Source organism: Elephantulus edwardii, unplaced genomic scaffold (assembly GCF_000299155.1).
Source record: "Elephantulus edwardii isolate Elephantulus edwardi_28Jun2011 unplaced genomic scaffold, EleEdw1.0 scaffold00005, whole genome shotgun sequence".
NCBI lineage: Eukaryota > Metazoa > Chordata > Mammalia > Macroscelidea > Macroscelididae > Elephantulus > Elephantulus edwardii.
This window is the reverse complement of record NW_006399755.1, coordinates 14,716,529-14,731,301: the sequence shown is the minus strand read 5'-3', so window position 1 is coordinate 14,731,301 and position 14,773 is coordinate 14,716,529. Positions and strand designations below refer to the sequence as shown.

Sequence of the window (14,773 nt, the reverse complement as noted above, 5' to 3'; positions counted from 1 at the left end):
GGGAAAAAATGTCATAGGTTGTCTAAAAATAAAGTGTGTTTAAACTAAAAAAAAAAAAAAGGAACAAATTTTTACCCTTTTTAATAAGTAGTTGAATTTAATATAGAAAACCGTAAACAGTATTAAAGTAAAATAGAATTCAACCTAGTGGAGTCAAAGTTAACAATCTCATCCAGTAATCTTTAAAAGACCAATCAACAGTGACTTCTGTATTAAAATACCATATAATTACGGCAAATGTCAAGTTTCTAACAAGATATTTATTCTTGAACTAATATAAGTAATTTCACAGTAAGAAAAAGCCAGAAAAGCAACTCCTACCCAATCATTGCTATTTAGCCAAGTTTACTATCAGGTTTATACATTGTTATGTGAGGGAAAATGTCCATCCTTCCCCCACAGAATACCTAGTGGATTCAATTGCCAAGCCGTTGGCTATTAGGTTGACAAGGTGCACACATTACCACCCATACCATTCAAGTCAATTAGGATTCATGGAAACCCTTCATCAGGTTTCTAATACTGAAAATCTGAATGAGGAGGAAAACTGTCTTATGAGACTGGTGGATTCAAACCGCTATTCAGCTAGCACCCAGGTATTTAGCCTTCCATGTCACCAGGACTCCTGAAAATTCACTTACCCGAAGAAACTAACACAACTGCCATGGATTGATTCCAATCCCAAATGGTGACTCTTCATAGGTTTCTGAGGCTAGAAATCTTTATGAGCGGAGATTGTCCAACTTTCTCTCACAGAGCAACTGCTGGATTCAAACTGCCAACATGTTGGTTAGCAGCTCAACACATTACTCCATTGTTTTCCACATTGGATTTCACTGTCTTTCTTATCTCTGCCCTCAGGGAGCTAAGCAATTGTTGATGACAAATGTGAAAAGTAAAATAATGAAACAGGGAGGTATAGAGTTGACCATGAGAGTGTCAGGTGGTGCTACAGGACTTGGGGAACTCAAAAGAGAAAAAAAGATCAGAGTAGGGTGTGAGGAATGGACTTCTCCCTTCTATTAAAATTCCAAAAGATAAGATATAGTGACAGATTGCAGGGATTATTATCATTACAATGAAGGTAGGTAGGAAAAGTTAAAATCTTGGAATCCCTGAATTCATTCATTGTAGGAAGTGAATTCCAGGGAAACTGGTCTTCTTTATTTTTGCTCTTTCAATATTTCTAGAAAAGATGTTTGTGTGGCTGAAAAGCTATCTAAGAACCTACTCTCTCAGGGCCTCTGGCCCTTTCCTGCAGTCTGAGTTGAGGTTGCTGGGTCAGAGTGGCAGCTGGAGGCATTAACTCTAAAACGGCCTTTGGGAGTTGTTACTCTTGTGTCCTTTGCCAGTCCCATATGATATTAACCAGCCTCAGTTTTGTGTTAAGTCCAAGTACCAAGCACAAGGAAAAGAATCTGTGGATCAGATGATGATCTGTCTCCACAGCAGACCTCACAGCTATTGAGTCCGCCTTCTAGGTGATCCTCCAGTGCTTTTTCAGAAGCTGTAAAGCTTGGTTGGAGATTGCTCATCTTTCTTCCAAGGAGCTTCTTGTGGATTTGAACTGCCAGAGAGGTGATGCCTCATTGGAGTTAGCAACACAGCTTCCAAAGGACTAGGCTGCTGTTGTTGTTACATGTCATCGTGCCATCCATTCGGAACCGACTCACAGCTAACCCTCCAGCAGGTTTTCACAGGCTGTAAATCACATGGAATCGTGCTTGTCTGTCCATCTTTTCCCTGCTGAACAGTTGGTGGATTTGAACAACGTGCCTTTCGGTTGGTAGCACAACTCTTTACCTAATAAGGCCATCAGAGCTTTCTGTCTAGCCGGCCAAGAAAGGGCCTAAGGGGCTAGAGTCCTCTGAGAGCTCTAGAAGCAATAGATGTGCTTTACCGGCAGAGGGAGCTGCAGAGCAAGAGTGTGAGGTGGGAAAGAACTAGTCAAGAAAGGGCACATGGTTGATGGTGGTTGGATAGAAGGTTAGTTCTATTTCTTCACCCACAAAAAGTTATATCTGAAAAACCTGCCCATCTATTGTTCACTGTGTGCTCAAATCTGTGCCAGGCACTCTCAAAGTGTTTATCTTCTATTCCCAAACAAGACTAACTCGTATAAAACAATTTAAAATAAAAGGACAGACTCTTAAGGTAAACCCACCAGCAGCTCCACAAGAAGTAAGTTAAGCAGTCTCCCCCTGAGAATAGTTACAGCCTCAGAAGACTAATAATGGAGGGTCGATATGAATCGGAATCTACTTGGAAGGCAGTTCTGGATTTTTTTGTTCTTATTGTTATTGTTTGCTTGTTTTAAGGCAAAACATTACACTTACTCTCAAACCAAAGGGGCCATACTCTCAGAAATTTCTGCTGCCCCCATGGAACTCAACATGCTTAATGAAGGTACAGCATGTCCTAAGCATTAAGTCCCTCGACTGGTGTAAACAATTAGCAGATCAGGCTGCTAGATGGAAGACTGGAGGGTTAAATCTGGCCAGAAGGGCTTTGGGAGAAAGGCCTTGGAAGACAGGCCTTGAGGATCCACTTCCAAAAACCCAGCCAATGAAAATCCTATGTAGAACACATCTACACTGATGCAAATAGAGTTGTCAATGAGTCAGAATGGACTGAGAAACAACTGATTTTAAGCATCAGGCACGGTTCTAAGCACTTAACATAAATTGACTCATTAAATCTTCACTTACTTATCTGATAGAAAGTGCTGTCTCCAGGGAAAACCCAGGCACAGAGGCTCAGAGCCACAGTCAGAACTGAAATCTAGGGAGTCCGACACGAGTTTGCAATCTGAATCTCAACTTTTGAATGTAGCCGAGTCCTCTATGGGTGTTAAATCTTAACATCTACAAAAACAAAACTACCAAACCAAAAAACCCCTTGAATATTTTCAGGATAATGCAATTCAAGAGAAGCAGCATTAAAATAAAAAAAAGTGAACGCCCAGCGTTCCTAGTGGGAGAGATTTCATTGTAGCTGTAAAAGCCTCAATTTTTGCCTGACCCAAGGTCAGGGGGGAAAAAAAAAAGTTGTGTTTTGTGTTGGTGATTTCCCCCTCCGCCCCCTTTCTGTGACAATTTGGCGTTTCTGAACGCTAGGGGCTCTCGGATCTTCTGGTTGAAGGCTAACTTTTCCTTTTACGATTTTTTTTTTTCCTTAAAGGGGGTGGGGGAAAATATGGCCTTAATTATCCTACGTCTTAGGCAGCTTAAGGAAGGGGCTGTGCTTTCGGAATCCCATCAGAGCCAAAGAAGGAGGTGCCTCGCTCCGCTCTCTCTGTTTTTTTTAAAAGAGGACCTCGTGAAATAAAAGTGGAGAAAACAAACCGAAGCGATCACAGCAGCCGCCGCCGCCGCGACAGCAGCAGCAGCAGCAACAGGAAAAGTTGGAGTTTGGGGCTGGCGCTCCGTGGTGCAGGGCTGAGCGCAGCAGCTCTCATTCATTAAGGAACCAGCTGCGGAGGAAGCGCCCGCGCTGCCCACTCACTCCCTGGGACACACAGACGCACGTCAACCCCGCGCGTCCGAGAGGCCCCATCTCTGCTCGCGACTTGGCTCTCGTTTCCTTGGACTTCTGAGCAACCCGGGAGCTGCGAGAGGAACGCGGAGAAGCCCCGCGGAGCCGCGAGCAGCGCCGGCCTCGCGGAGAACTTCGCTGCCGCTCGGACGCGGCGGAGCCCGGAGCCCGACCGACCCGCCACCCTCCCGCGCAGCCTCGGCGGCGGCGGCGCGCGCAGAAGTTGATCCGGCCGTGTGAGAGCGTGCGGCTGCTGTCTCGGGCCGTCTGAGCCGCAGCCAGCGCCATGCAGAGCTACAAGTACGACAAGGCGATCGTTCCCGAGAGCAAGAACGGCGGCAGCCCCGCGCTTAACAACAACCCGCGGAGGAGCGGCAGCAAGCGGGTGCTGCTCATTTTCCTGGACCTCTTCTGCCTCTTTATGGGTGAGCTCGGCCCCGTGCACGGTCCCCCGGTCCCGCGGTCCCTCGGTCCCTCTGTCCTGGGCGCCTGTCTCAGCTCAGCCCGGTGTCTGCGCGCGGGGTACCCGCACTGTCAGCTCCGGGAGGCCCCCGCCGCCTTCCCGGGGAGCCTTCGCTGCTCTTGGCCCTGGGACTCCCTCCTACCCTCCCCTCCCGGACTCCCCGGCCTGCGCGTGCTTATGCGTTCAGGGGCTCTTTAAAAGTGCTCTCCAGTTGGAAAGTCGCAAACCTTCTTTCTTATCGTTCCGGCAAAGTCGCAGGGAAGGTGTGGGCTTACACTTTCAGAGCAGGGCAAGTGACTTGGTTGAGCTACGATTTAGAGCCAGTGGATAATACAACTTGTTGTTATCGGTTCCAGTAAAAATGCATCTCCCCGCTTGCAGACTTCTGCCCGGAGCCGAGCTGCCTCCTCTCGGCTGTAGGTAAACATCCACCCCTTCCGCCGGTGCTGCCTCTGCCCGGCAGGCTAGCAAGCTGCCTTTTCTTTTGCTTTTCTTCTTGCAAAGTGGAAGGTGCTCTCTCCTGGCCTGATGCTGGGTTCCAATTCAGCAACCCTCTCTAGAGCGCTTACTGCTTGCCAGGCGCACCGAGGTGTCACGGGCGTCTCTGCTCTAGCCAGCCCTAACCCAACTCAGTGTATGTAGTAAGAGAGAGGAGTCCAGTTTGACCGATGAGGAAACTGAGGCATTGGGCCGCCAAGCCTTAGTCATGCTCTAGAATAAAAATTAATTGCAGTCCCAGAAAGTTGCAGTCTGAGTCCATTTTTGTTTTCCAAACTATTTGGAAGCCTCAGCTCGCGGAAGGGTGGGAGTCAAAGGAATGGGAGTGGGAGAGGGAGGAGAATTTATTAACTCGGTGTAGGAGAGGGGAGCTATTGACATGAATCTGCAGTAGGTCCAAGGTTGAAGTCAGCTAGAATTTTTTTTTTTTTTAAGTGAATCCAGGTGTAATGGAAAGCGGACAGGACTTGTCATCAGAAGAGTGCCACTCTGCCACTTGCTGGGTGTGCCAACCGTATAGGCCTCAGTTTTCTCATCTGTTGAATGAGTGGGTTAAACTAGATACTCTTGGGGGCCCCCTTCCTGTGTTAAGAACTCGGATTTGATCCAGGAGCTGTTCTGCCAACTTTGCTAACTGAAGAAACATCTGTGTTCCCCGTTCAGTTCCCTTAAAATAGAACTCCTGCACAGAGACCTAAGGACCCTTTGAAATGGATTTGTCCGAGCAGATTCCATAAACTGGGGGCTTCTTGTGCAGGAATTAGGCTTACCTTGTCCTTTGAGGCTTTCTGTAGCAGAGACCCTTACTCATGTTAATTCTTGGCTTGATTGCCTATTTGCTGAAAAAGAGATGGAACTCTTAGAAACAAACCTCCCACTTTAACATAAGGAAAGAGGCCGAGGGTGAAATTGTACTGTGTGGAAGAGAAGAAACGGCGTTACTTTTGAAGTAGCTTTTCCCCCTTCCCACCTCCCTTAATGGTTATGATGCTGTGTAAAAGGAATTGTCACTGGGAGGCCTGCCTTACTGTAAGAGCCAGATTTATTATCATTCATCTATACCATGGGGCAGAGTAGTACATAGAATGACACTATGATGGATTTTGTTATGTTTTCTAAAAGACCCTTTCCTGGTCATTGGAGAGTACTGATATGCCTTCCAGTCAGAACTGATGTAGAGCTGACCCACCAGTGGGTCAGAGACAGTAAATCACATGGGAGATTGCATAGGTTCCCTCAGAGCAGCTGGTAGATTTGAACTGCTTGCCTTTGGGATTGCACTGCAAATTCTTACCACTAGGCCACCAGAGCTCCAGCAGAGTGCTAGATAACCACACGTAAATGGAAGGTGTTTGGTGTAAAACTTGTCTGGGGCTTGGCAGCGTTTACCCCTGTTTGCTTGGTGGTAGCCCAGTTCTTTCTGCAGCTCAGGGAAATTGTGCACCTGTGCTGAGAATGCTCACTCCTACTCGAAGATTAGGAGAGCCTTTGTTGTCCTCTTCCTGTCATCCACTTTTTTTAAATTTGGAAAACAATCTCAAGGGATAGTCTGTTTTTATAAAAGGGTAAAAAAAGTGTGAAGGGATTTGCAGAGAAGACACATCTATGAGCCATAGGTTAGCTGGGAATTTGGAAACCCAAGCAACCCTGTTGTGTATGAAAATCAAGAGTAAGCTGCGCTTTCCTGCTTTCAGTTCTTATCTGTCCCAAGTGTCCTCCTCTCCTTAAAAAGCTAATATAAACAAACCTAGCTTATCAACCAAAACCAAAACAAAATAAACAATCCAAACCCATTCATTCATAACGCCTGTATAGAACAAAGAACTGCTCCATACAAGCTTCCTTCCAAGGCTGTCAATTTTTACCAAGGGCTGGTGGATTTGAACCGCTGAGCTGTTAGTTAACAGTCCAGTACAATCCTATTGGATTGTACCTCTGGAGAGGTACACAGCTACCACAGGTATATAAAACTCATGGCAGTGGAATCAGAACTGACTCATAGCTGACCTTCCAGCACCTTTAGAAGCTGCGAGTTGCATGTAAGGAAATTGATTGCCCACCTTTCTCCCTTGGAGCTGCTGGTGGATTCGAACTGCCAGAGACATCACCTTTGGGTTAGCAGTGCCAACTCCCCTGGGACTAGGCCACCAGAGCTCCATGAGGTATTTATATCCTCATTTTAAAACAGTGTCAAAAACATTAATTTTTCAAAATGACTTACTGATCAGTGACTCTCCTAAGTAAAGCTCAAAGTACAATATAACTAATTAAATGCCTTTCTAACACCTTTAATAGGAAAAGCTGTTTGAAAAGGTAAATATTTAGTTGAGAAATTTAAGCCAGAGAACTCAATGTTGGCTTCTAAAAGAAAAATTAATAACACAACATGTGATTTTAATATTCTACACACCAGTCTTTTTTTTTTTCCTTTTTAATACAAACCCAAACTGTTTCTACTTGGTCCACTTTTTGCTTGAGCCTGTCAGTATGATTTAATTTTTATATAGTTTATTGATCATATGGTCTGGATTATAGGGCACTAATATATTAAGAAGAGAGACATAGCTTTCTGTTTATTCTCCCACAGGAATATATTCCAAGCGTCATCTCCTTGTATCTGGAAAAAATAAAAGCTGATGTGCTATATAAATGTTATGTAAGTGGAAATATGCAAGTAGTTTAACTTGTTTCACATACCTTTTTGGAATGTTGAATTTTTGGTGAAAAAATAAAAAGTTCACTTTTGTTTGAAGGCCAGAAGAATCTGATGTCAGATTATACCATTAGGAGTTTATTGCCTATGGAATTGTTATCTCTGCTGACTAATTACTAGTAATGAATCTTTGTGTGATTTTTTTGAACTTGATTTTATTTTCCTTTTGGTCAGGCAATGTCAGGCAATTTTTTGTGCATTGGTTCTGATACAGGAAGTAACATGAGTGTAGCAGAGTTGATTGTTAAAAAGCATGCAGTGCATTAACTAATTCCTACTAGGCTAGAATTACATTAAAATCAATTAAAGTGATTAGTTTTGTTAGATGAATTAATTTAGTTATCCCTGGTTGGCTTCTTGATAAGGAGTTGTGCTGCCAACCCAAACGAACGCAGTTCAAATTCACCAGCTTCTCTGCAAGAGAAAGATGGGCATTCTCCTCCTGTGTGATTTACTCCCTCTGAAAACCTGCTGGAGGGTCAGCTCTGATTTGGTTCTGACTTGATGGTGCATAACAGTAACGTGAATGCCACCACAACTAGGATGGTCTAGTGGGTAAGAAGTGTTGCCAGCCATTGGGAAGGTGGCTGAAACTGCCAGCCCCTCCATGGGAGAAAGATGGGTGGGCCTCTGAAAACCCACTGGAGGGTCAGTTATGAGTCAGTTCCAATTCAGGTGACCGTGTGTTGAATTGATGTGCCAAGTGACGTGCCAAGAAGAGACTATTTCCATTCTGTGATAAGAAAACCAAAGTCACAGGGAAGAAAGGACTGAAACCCATGTGAAATCAGTGTGAGTTGAACATTGATTCTCAGGTAAGCAGGGCTAGTGTCTGTCCCATTTGCCCTTCCTCATCTGAAGAATCACAAGCCCAGATTCACATCAGAAAATCCCAGGTCTTCAAAAGTCTTCCTTCTACACATTTCTAGTCACTCATTTTGGACCAGAGCACGTGGGTAACAGTAGTACTTTCCTGTTCACAGTGTGATTTGGTTTGCTGTCTTTGCTTCGATTTGGAACTAGATCTAGCATTGAGGTTTTGAGGGAACCTCTTTGCTTCATGAGACAGTTGTTTCAAAGGCAGATCCAGTAGGCTATGACTGTGGTTCAAATTCAAACTACACTGGCCTTCTATCCCTCCCTCCTCTGTGTACTTAATGAGCCCTTCTTTTGAACCACATATACATGAATCAGAACAGAAAGCAGTTCAGGTCCCAGTGGTGTAGTAGTATATGGGCAGTACTGTCACATAAAGGTTTATTGTTGTTGTGTACCATTGAATCAGAACCTATCTGTAGCTGACCCCCCTGGTGGATTTTCAGGAACAGATAATCGCATGAGAGAAGATTGGCCATCCTTCTCCTGCAGAGCAGCTTCTTGCCACTAGGCCACCAGAGCTCCCTAGAGGTTTCCAGTCTCGAAAATCCCATGGAAGATTGCCAGGAGTCAGAACCCACTTGGAGTCAGATTGGGCTTTAAGGCTCTGGTGGCCTCATCTGTAGAGTGCTGCACAGCTGATCAAAAGGCTGCATGTCTCTCTGGCAGTTCAAATCTACTGTCCGCTCCGGGAGACAGAGAAACCGTCCTCTTTATTTCAGGCTCAGAAACCCAATGAAGGATGGCTCTAAGTTGGAACCAACTTGACAACATTGAGTTTGAATTTGAATTTACCTTTGAGAGAGGAACCCTCCCCTCACGCCCACCCTCATCTCAGATGAGATTAATTGACTCAGTGATGGCAGCAGTTGGCTCAAGTGTGTCAGAGATGTTGAGGATGGCACAGGACAGGACTGCGTTCAGGTCTATTCATAGAGTCGCTGTGAGTCACACTTGATGTGACAGCGCCTAACGACAACGTGTAGATGGGTAGGTTCAGCTTTTTGTCCTAAGTGCTCCTTTGTTCTTTGAGATGACTTGGCTCATCTTCATCTGCAAGATGGTGATCAGAATGCCCACTTTAATATGTAGTGGGAGGAACAGAGGGAATATTGGATGAGAAGGACATTTGTGAATTTCTCAAGACCTGGACAATTGAAAGAAGCCCTGGATGAAGGTGTTATGATTGTCTCAGTATCATCAGTAGATCAGACCATGAAATAAATGCTTAGTACAGATGTGCTAGGAAGGACAATAAACCCTTCACTTCAAATAGGAGGATGAATGTCTCATTTGCCCAGTAAATTGAAGATAGATGGCTTCCATTCATCATTGATTTACATTTTAGACAAGAAGTCAGCCTTACAATTGAACAGAATTCTTGGACACTCAAGTAGCATCTAATCTTCACAATGTGCACAGGACCCTCTTCAGAAAATTCTTTCGTTCAGGAATTTTGCACCTCATTTAACTTTTAATGCTAGAAGGAAGATTAGCCAAGCTGTAGTAGGAGTGGAATAAGCTCACGGAAACAGGTGCTTGGTGAGAAATTTGATCGGAAACGCTTGACTCCTGTTGCAGTGCAGAGTGAAAAACATGGATGAGTCAAGCATCCTAAAGCAAAGGGAAAGGATCTCACCCAGGTAAAATAAGAGCGTGTAGCGTTTAACTTACTGGTTCTGAAAAATCTCTGGCAGTTTCTTAGTTTGCAGTAAAGTGAGTGAGATACAATTCTAGTACTGGTTCCTTTATGGAACACAGAAAATCTTCATGTGTGTTTATTAAATGTTTCACTTTTAATACAGAAAAGGAAACAGTGTGGTGTAGTGGAGAGAATGGATGACTTGAGCTCCAATGCTTTGGGTCCAGGTTGGCTGATGTCACTTTCTGATTGTGTGACTGGGGGCAAGTTGGTTTGCTGTGGTTCTCAGCTTTTTATATTGCTAAGAGGCTGATTAAGCACCCCGACACTGTGCTGTGCTGCCAGGCAAAAGGGTGTGTTTGAGGTGTGTGTGTGAGAGAGAGAGAGATTGAGAGAGAGGGGGAGAACAGATGGGCAGTGTCCTGCCATTAAGATGTAAGGCTTCAGAAACAAAAAGACTAATTGAGTGAAATTATTTCTAAGGCTGCCTGCAGATATTGTGTGATTGGTGTCTGGTTAGCAGTAACCACTTAATTTTTATTTATTTATATTTTACTGTCTATCACATACATCAGAAGCTCTGGTGCCCTAATGGTCAGAAAATGCGCTGTAATAACCAAAGAAAGGCATGCAGTTCAAATTTACCATCTGCTCCGCAGGAGAAAGATGAGAAATCCTCCCCCCAAGAAATTTATTATGTCTGAAAACCCACTGGAGGGTTGGCCGTGGATCAGTTTCTACTCAGCAGTACCCAACAACAACAACAACCACATACGTAGACTCTGCTTTGCTTCGCAAAGCTTAGTTCAGTGAATCATCACAATGGAGCCCAGAGACCTGGGTTCGAGTTTTGCCCTGGCCATGAAGTTACTGTGTGTGACTTTGGGAGAATCATTTGACTTACCTAAGCATTGTTATCACTACAAAAAATAAAAAGAGAAGAGAATGGAAACTTTTAGGACTTGTTAGCACTCCTGATGAATTTCTGGTTAAGAGTGATTAGCTCCTAACTAAAAGGTCAGCAGTGCAAACTCACCAGCCACTCCTTGGGAGAAAAGGCCGGCCTGTGTGTTTTGGTAACAAAAACAATTTCAGCGCAGGAAACTCCTATGGAGCAGTTCTGTTCTGTCGGATAGAATCGCTATGCATTGGAATTGACCTGACAGTACACAAATTCTCTTAAACTCTCCATCAGTAATTTTTTTTTTTTAATTTTTTACATTGTTTTTATTTGTTTTGGTTTGGTTTGGTTTTTTACGAGACTCAATGCTGAAAATTAATGTACATCATTGTTAATTTTGGAGAGAGATTAAGCGCTGTGTTTTCCTGGAGTTAATCCAAAATACTGAGAAATGGGCTGAATTTTTCCTTGACTGGATGTATGTCCTTTTCACCTGCTTACTGAAATTTATGTTGTTGTTTTAAGGTGTGACCTTATGGTACAGTTGATCAAAACAGTGCCTTGTCTTGCCATGCTCGCAGTCATTGCAGTGTCTGAGCCCACTGGTGTAGCCATGGTGTAGTCTGTCTCCTTGAGAATCTTCCTCTTCTTTACCAAACATGATGTCCTGGTAATGTGGCCAAAGACAATGCGTCAGAGCTTGACGTTCTTGCTTGTAAGGAGCTTTCTAACTGTACTTCTCAGACAGATGTGTTCCTTCTTCTGGTTTTCCATGGTTAAATATTTTTTGCAAACACCATAATTCAAAGGCTTCAATTCTTTAGTCTTCTTTAGTCATTGTCCGATTTTTGCCATGTGTATGAAACACTTGGAAATACTATAGCTTGGGTTAAATGTACTTTAGTCCTCAAAGTAACACATCTCTGCTTAACACGTTAAAGACATTCTTGACAGCAGATTTGCCTAATGCAGTGCATCATTTGATTTATTGACTGCTCTTTTCAAGTAAAGTGAAATCCTTGACAACTTCTTTTCTCTTTTTATCATAATATTTCTTACTGGTCCAGTTGTGAGGGGGTTTTACTTTAGGTTGTGTTGTCATCTGTATTGAAGGCTGTAGAGTCTTGGATTGTCAGTAAGTTGGTAAGTGATTCAAGTCCTCTTTGCTTTTCAGCATGCAAGGTTGTGTCATGTGTACCTCACAAGTTATTAAGGAGTCTCCTTCTAATCTGATACCCTGTTCTTCCTCTAGTTCAGCCTCTTGGATTACTTGCTAAGAATAGGGAGTAAGTATGACAAAAAGATACAACTTTGATGCACAACTTTGCTGATTTGAAACCACACTGTATTCCAGTGTTCCATTCTGATGGTTCTTCTGGGTCTATGGCTAGGCCCTTCAAGCTGAGAAACTGACTGAATTTGTCCTAGCAAGGAGTTCACTGCCAACTCAAAGGCATGGGGTTGGAGTTCACCAGCTGCTCCATGCGAGAGAGATTGGCAGTCTCCTTCCATGTGATTAATGGCCTCTGAAAATCCGCTGGAGGGTCAGCTGTGGGTCAGTTCTGACTTAGTGGTACACAACAGCAACAACAGCTGCATGAATGCCCTCTTCCCTGCTTCTTGAAATTTTTAGCAGTCACAAACAAATAAGTAAGCAAGACAACAGATGCCTTCTCTTTTGTTCTTGCCACTCAGATTTTAACTCGGTAAGTATGTGTATTAACTCAGTAGGTCTTAATCGCTTGATCTGCCATGTGAACTATGACATTTGGAAACAGATTTTCATTGATCTGCTGGTGAACAGCCTAGCCAAGCCTCCTGCATGGATGGTGATAAAGAAGCAAACCTCCACTGAGTTGGTAAATTCTGCTCACTTTTCTAGGATAGTTGAAAATCTCCACTGCCTCCTTGTCAAGAATTGCTTCCCTCCCTTTTTCCTTAGTTCTCTGCTTTCTTCTAAGAGATATCAATAAAGAATAGAGCTACCTTTAACTTTTTTTTTTTTTTTAGCTATAAGAGGTTGGGGGGAGCAGAGGAGGAGGAGAGAACAGGAGAGGAACAGGAAGGAGAAAGAAAGAAAAATAGCTTTATATGTCGTGATTTGGTAAGATCTTAAGATAGAATTAAGTAAAAGAAAAAAAGAGAGAGATACAATGAGGTTACTTGCCTTTGTGGGAAGCTGCAAAACCTAGTGTTGGTGGCCCCTTTTCCAATTTTAGCCCGTTTGATTTCCTGTCGATTTTAGATTCTTTCTTTACCCCTTCCTGTGTGTGCAGTTGTTTGGGCTGGCAAGCCCAGTTGGTCACAGTGTGACATTAATGAGGCCATAGTCAATGTTCTTCCCTATGTAGGCAGTTATATTTACTGAGAAACCCTACCCTGTGTGTCAGTTCAATTCAGTACACATTATTTGAGGAGTCATACTTATTTTGGGAATATCTTCTCTCAGTATTTCACAAACTCACTTATTAAGAAGACTATTCTGGTATGAAATGCAGATTCTCAGGCTCCTTCAGAGGAGATTGAAATTCAGGGGTGGGTTTTAGGGAAAGGACCTCAGATTTGTATTTTATAAAATGAGCTGTACTTCTTTTCCAGTTTGGGAATTTCTATGTGGATGTCTGCAAGTAATTGAATTATATGTTGGCCTTTTTTTTTTCCTGCCCTATACTGTGTTCTAGCATTCTCTGCATTCTAAGATTGTCTGCTCTTTTTTTTAACCCATCAAAAGTGCATCACTCATTTTCAGTATAGAGATGAGAATCCAGATAATCAGCCTTGCTTTAATTCAGTAAAAAATAAATGACCTGTGAGCGCAAGCCTGAAGGTCCTCTATGATTTTTAGTGACAAGAGTTTGTATCATCTCTAATAACTGAGAGGCTAGGATTTTTGTTTATTTCTGGGATCTAAAATGAGTTACATGTAGTTGAAATTGCCAGCTAAATGACCTCTTTGAATAAATGATATGTTTAAATGTTTTGAGAGACTGAAATTTGTGCACAAGTCAAAGGTGAAAGGAATAAGTTAGAATCCTGAGTAAACCAGCTGCTGTTAATTCTGATTTGGCAATTCCATGTGAGTTAGAGCTTGCAGTAAGGTTTTCAATGGGTAGGGGTTGTTGTTTTTTTTGTTGTTGTTGTCGTTTTTGTTTTTCAACTTTACATTGGTTTGCAAACAAAATTTGTATACATTGTGTTTCACGCTCCCCTTCATTCACGTTGTGTTTCATAAAATTATTCTCATTCATTATGTTTTATAAAATCAGTCTCCATTAAACAGTGCCCATCACGCTGTATTTCCAGATCTTTGCTGGATCTTTCTCAATTTCCTTTACTCACTGTCCCCTCCACCCACCAAATTGTGTGACCCTATGATTTACCCCAAATCCAAAGAGAGACCCTATGTTGTACATAGGGTCGCTATGAGTCGCAGGCGACTTGACGGCACATAACAACAACAACAACAACAACATGATTTACCCCCTGCCCACCCTCACCCCTCTGTTTCTACCTCTTCCCCCTTTGGATCTCCATGCACATTTTACTAGTTATCCTTCTGTTTTTACAGTAATGGCCCTGTGCAGTATTTATCCTTATGAGATTGAGTTAGTTCACGCAGCGTAATGCTCTGCAGTCTCTCTCAGGTTATGTAGTAATTTTTTACATTGTTGCTCCTGAGTGCTGTTTAGTATTCCATCCCGTCACTGTACCACAGTTTCTCAATCCATTCGATTGTGGTTAGACATTTGGGCTGTTTGCCTGTTCTTGCGATGGTGAATAATGCTGCTATAAACATCAGTGTACAAATCTCTATTTGTGTCTCAATTCTAATTTCCTTGGGGTATATTCCTAGGAGTGGAATAACTGGATCATATGAAATTTCAACTTTTTGAGGAAACGCTAAACTGCAATAGCTAAGTTTTCAGTAGTTTTAGAAACAATGCAAGTTTTGACGGCATCCCTTTCTGGGTTTCAGTCCTGACTTATACCTACCAATTGTTGTTGTTGTATATGTCATCATGTCAGAAACAACTCATAGCTGACCCTCCAGCAGGTTTTCAGAGGCAATCAATCACACAGGAGGAGCATGCCCATATTTCTCCCCAAAGTTCAGTTGGTAGATTTGAACCATGTGCCTTTGGGCTG

The 14,773-nt window shown here is 43.1% G+C and overlaps 1 protein-coding gene across 1 annotated transcript in view; it reads left to right on the top strand.

Annotated features, from left to right (window-relative positions):
• Window positions 1–3,820: 3,820 nt before the first annotated feature.
• The window catches only part of PPAP2B (phosphatidic acid phosphatase type 2B), a 107,024-nt gene continuing 96,071 nt past the window's right edge, over window positions 3,821–14,773 (top strand). The window contains exon 1 of the mRNA XM_006879726.1: window positions 3,821–3,959. Coding sequence (XP_006879788.1) covers window positions 3,821–3,959 — 139 coding nt within the window. The remainder of the gene's footprint in view (window positions 3,960–14,773) is intronic.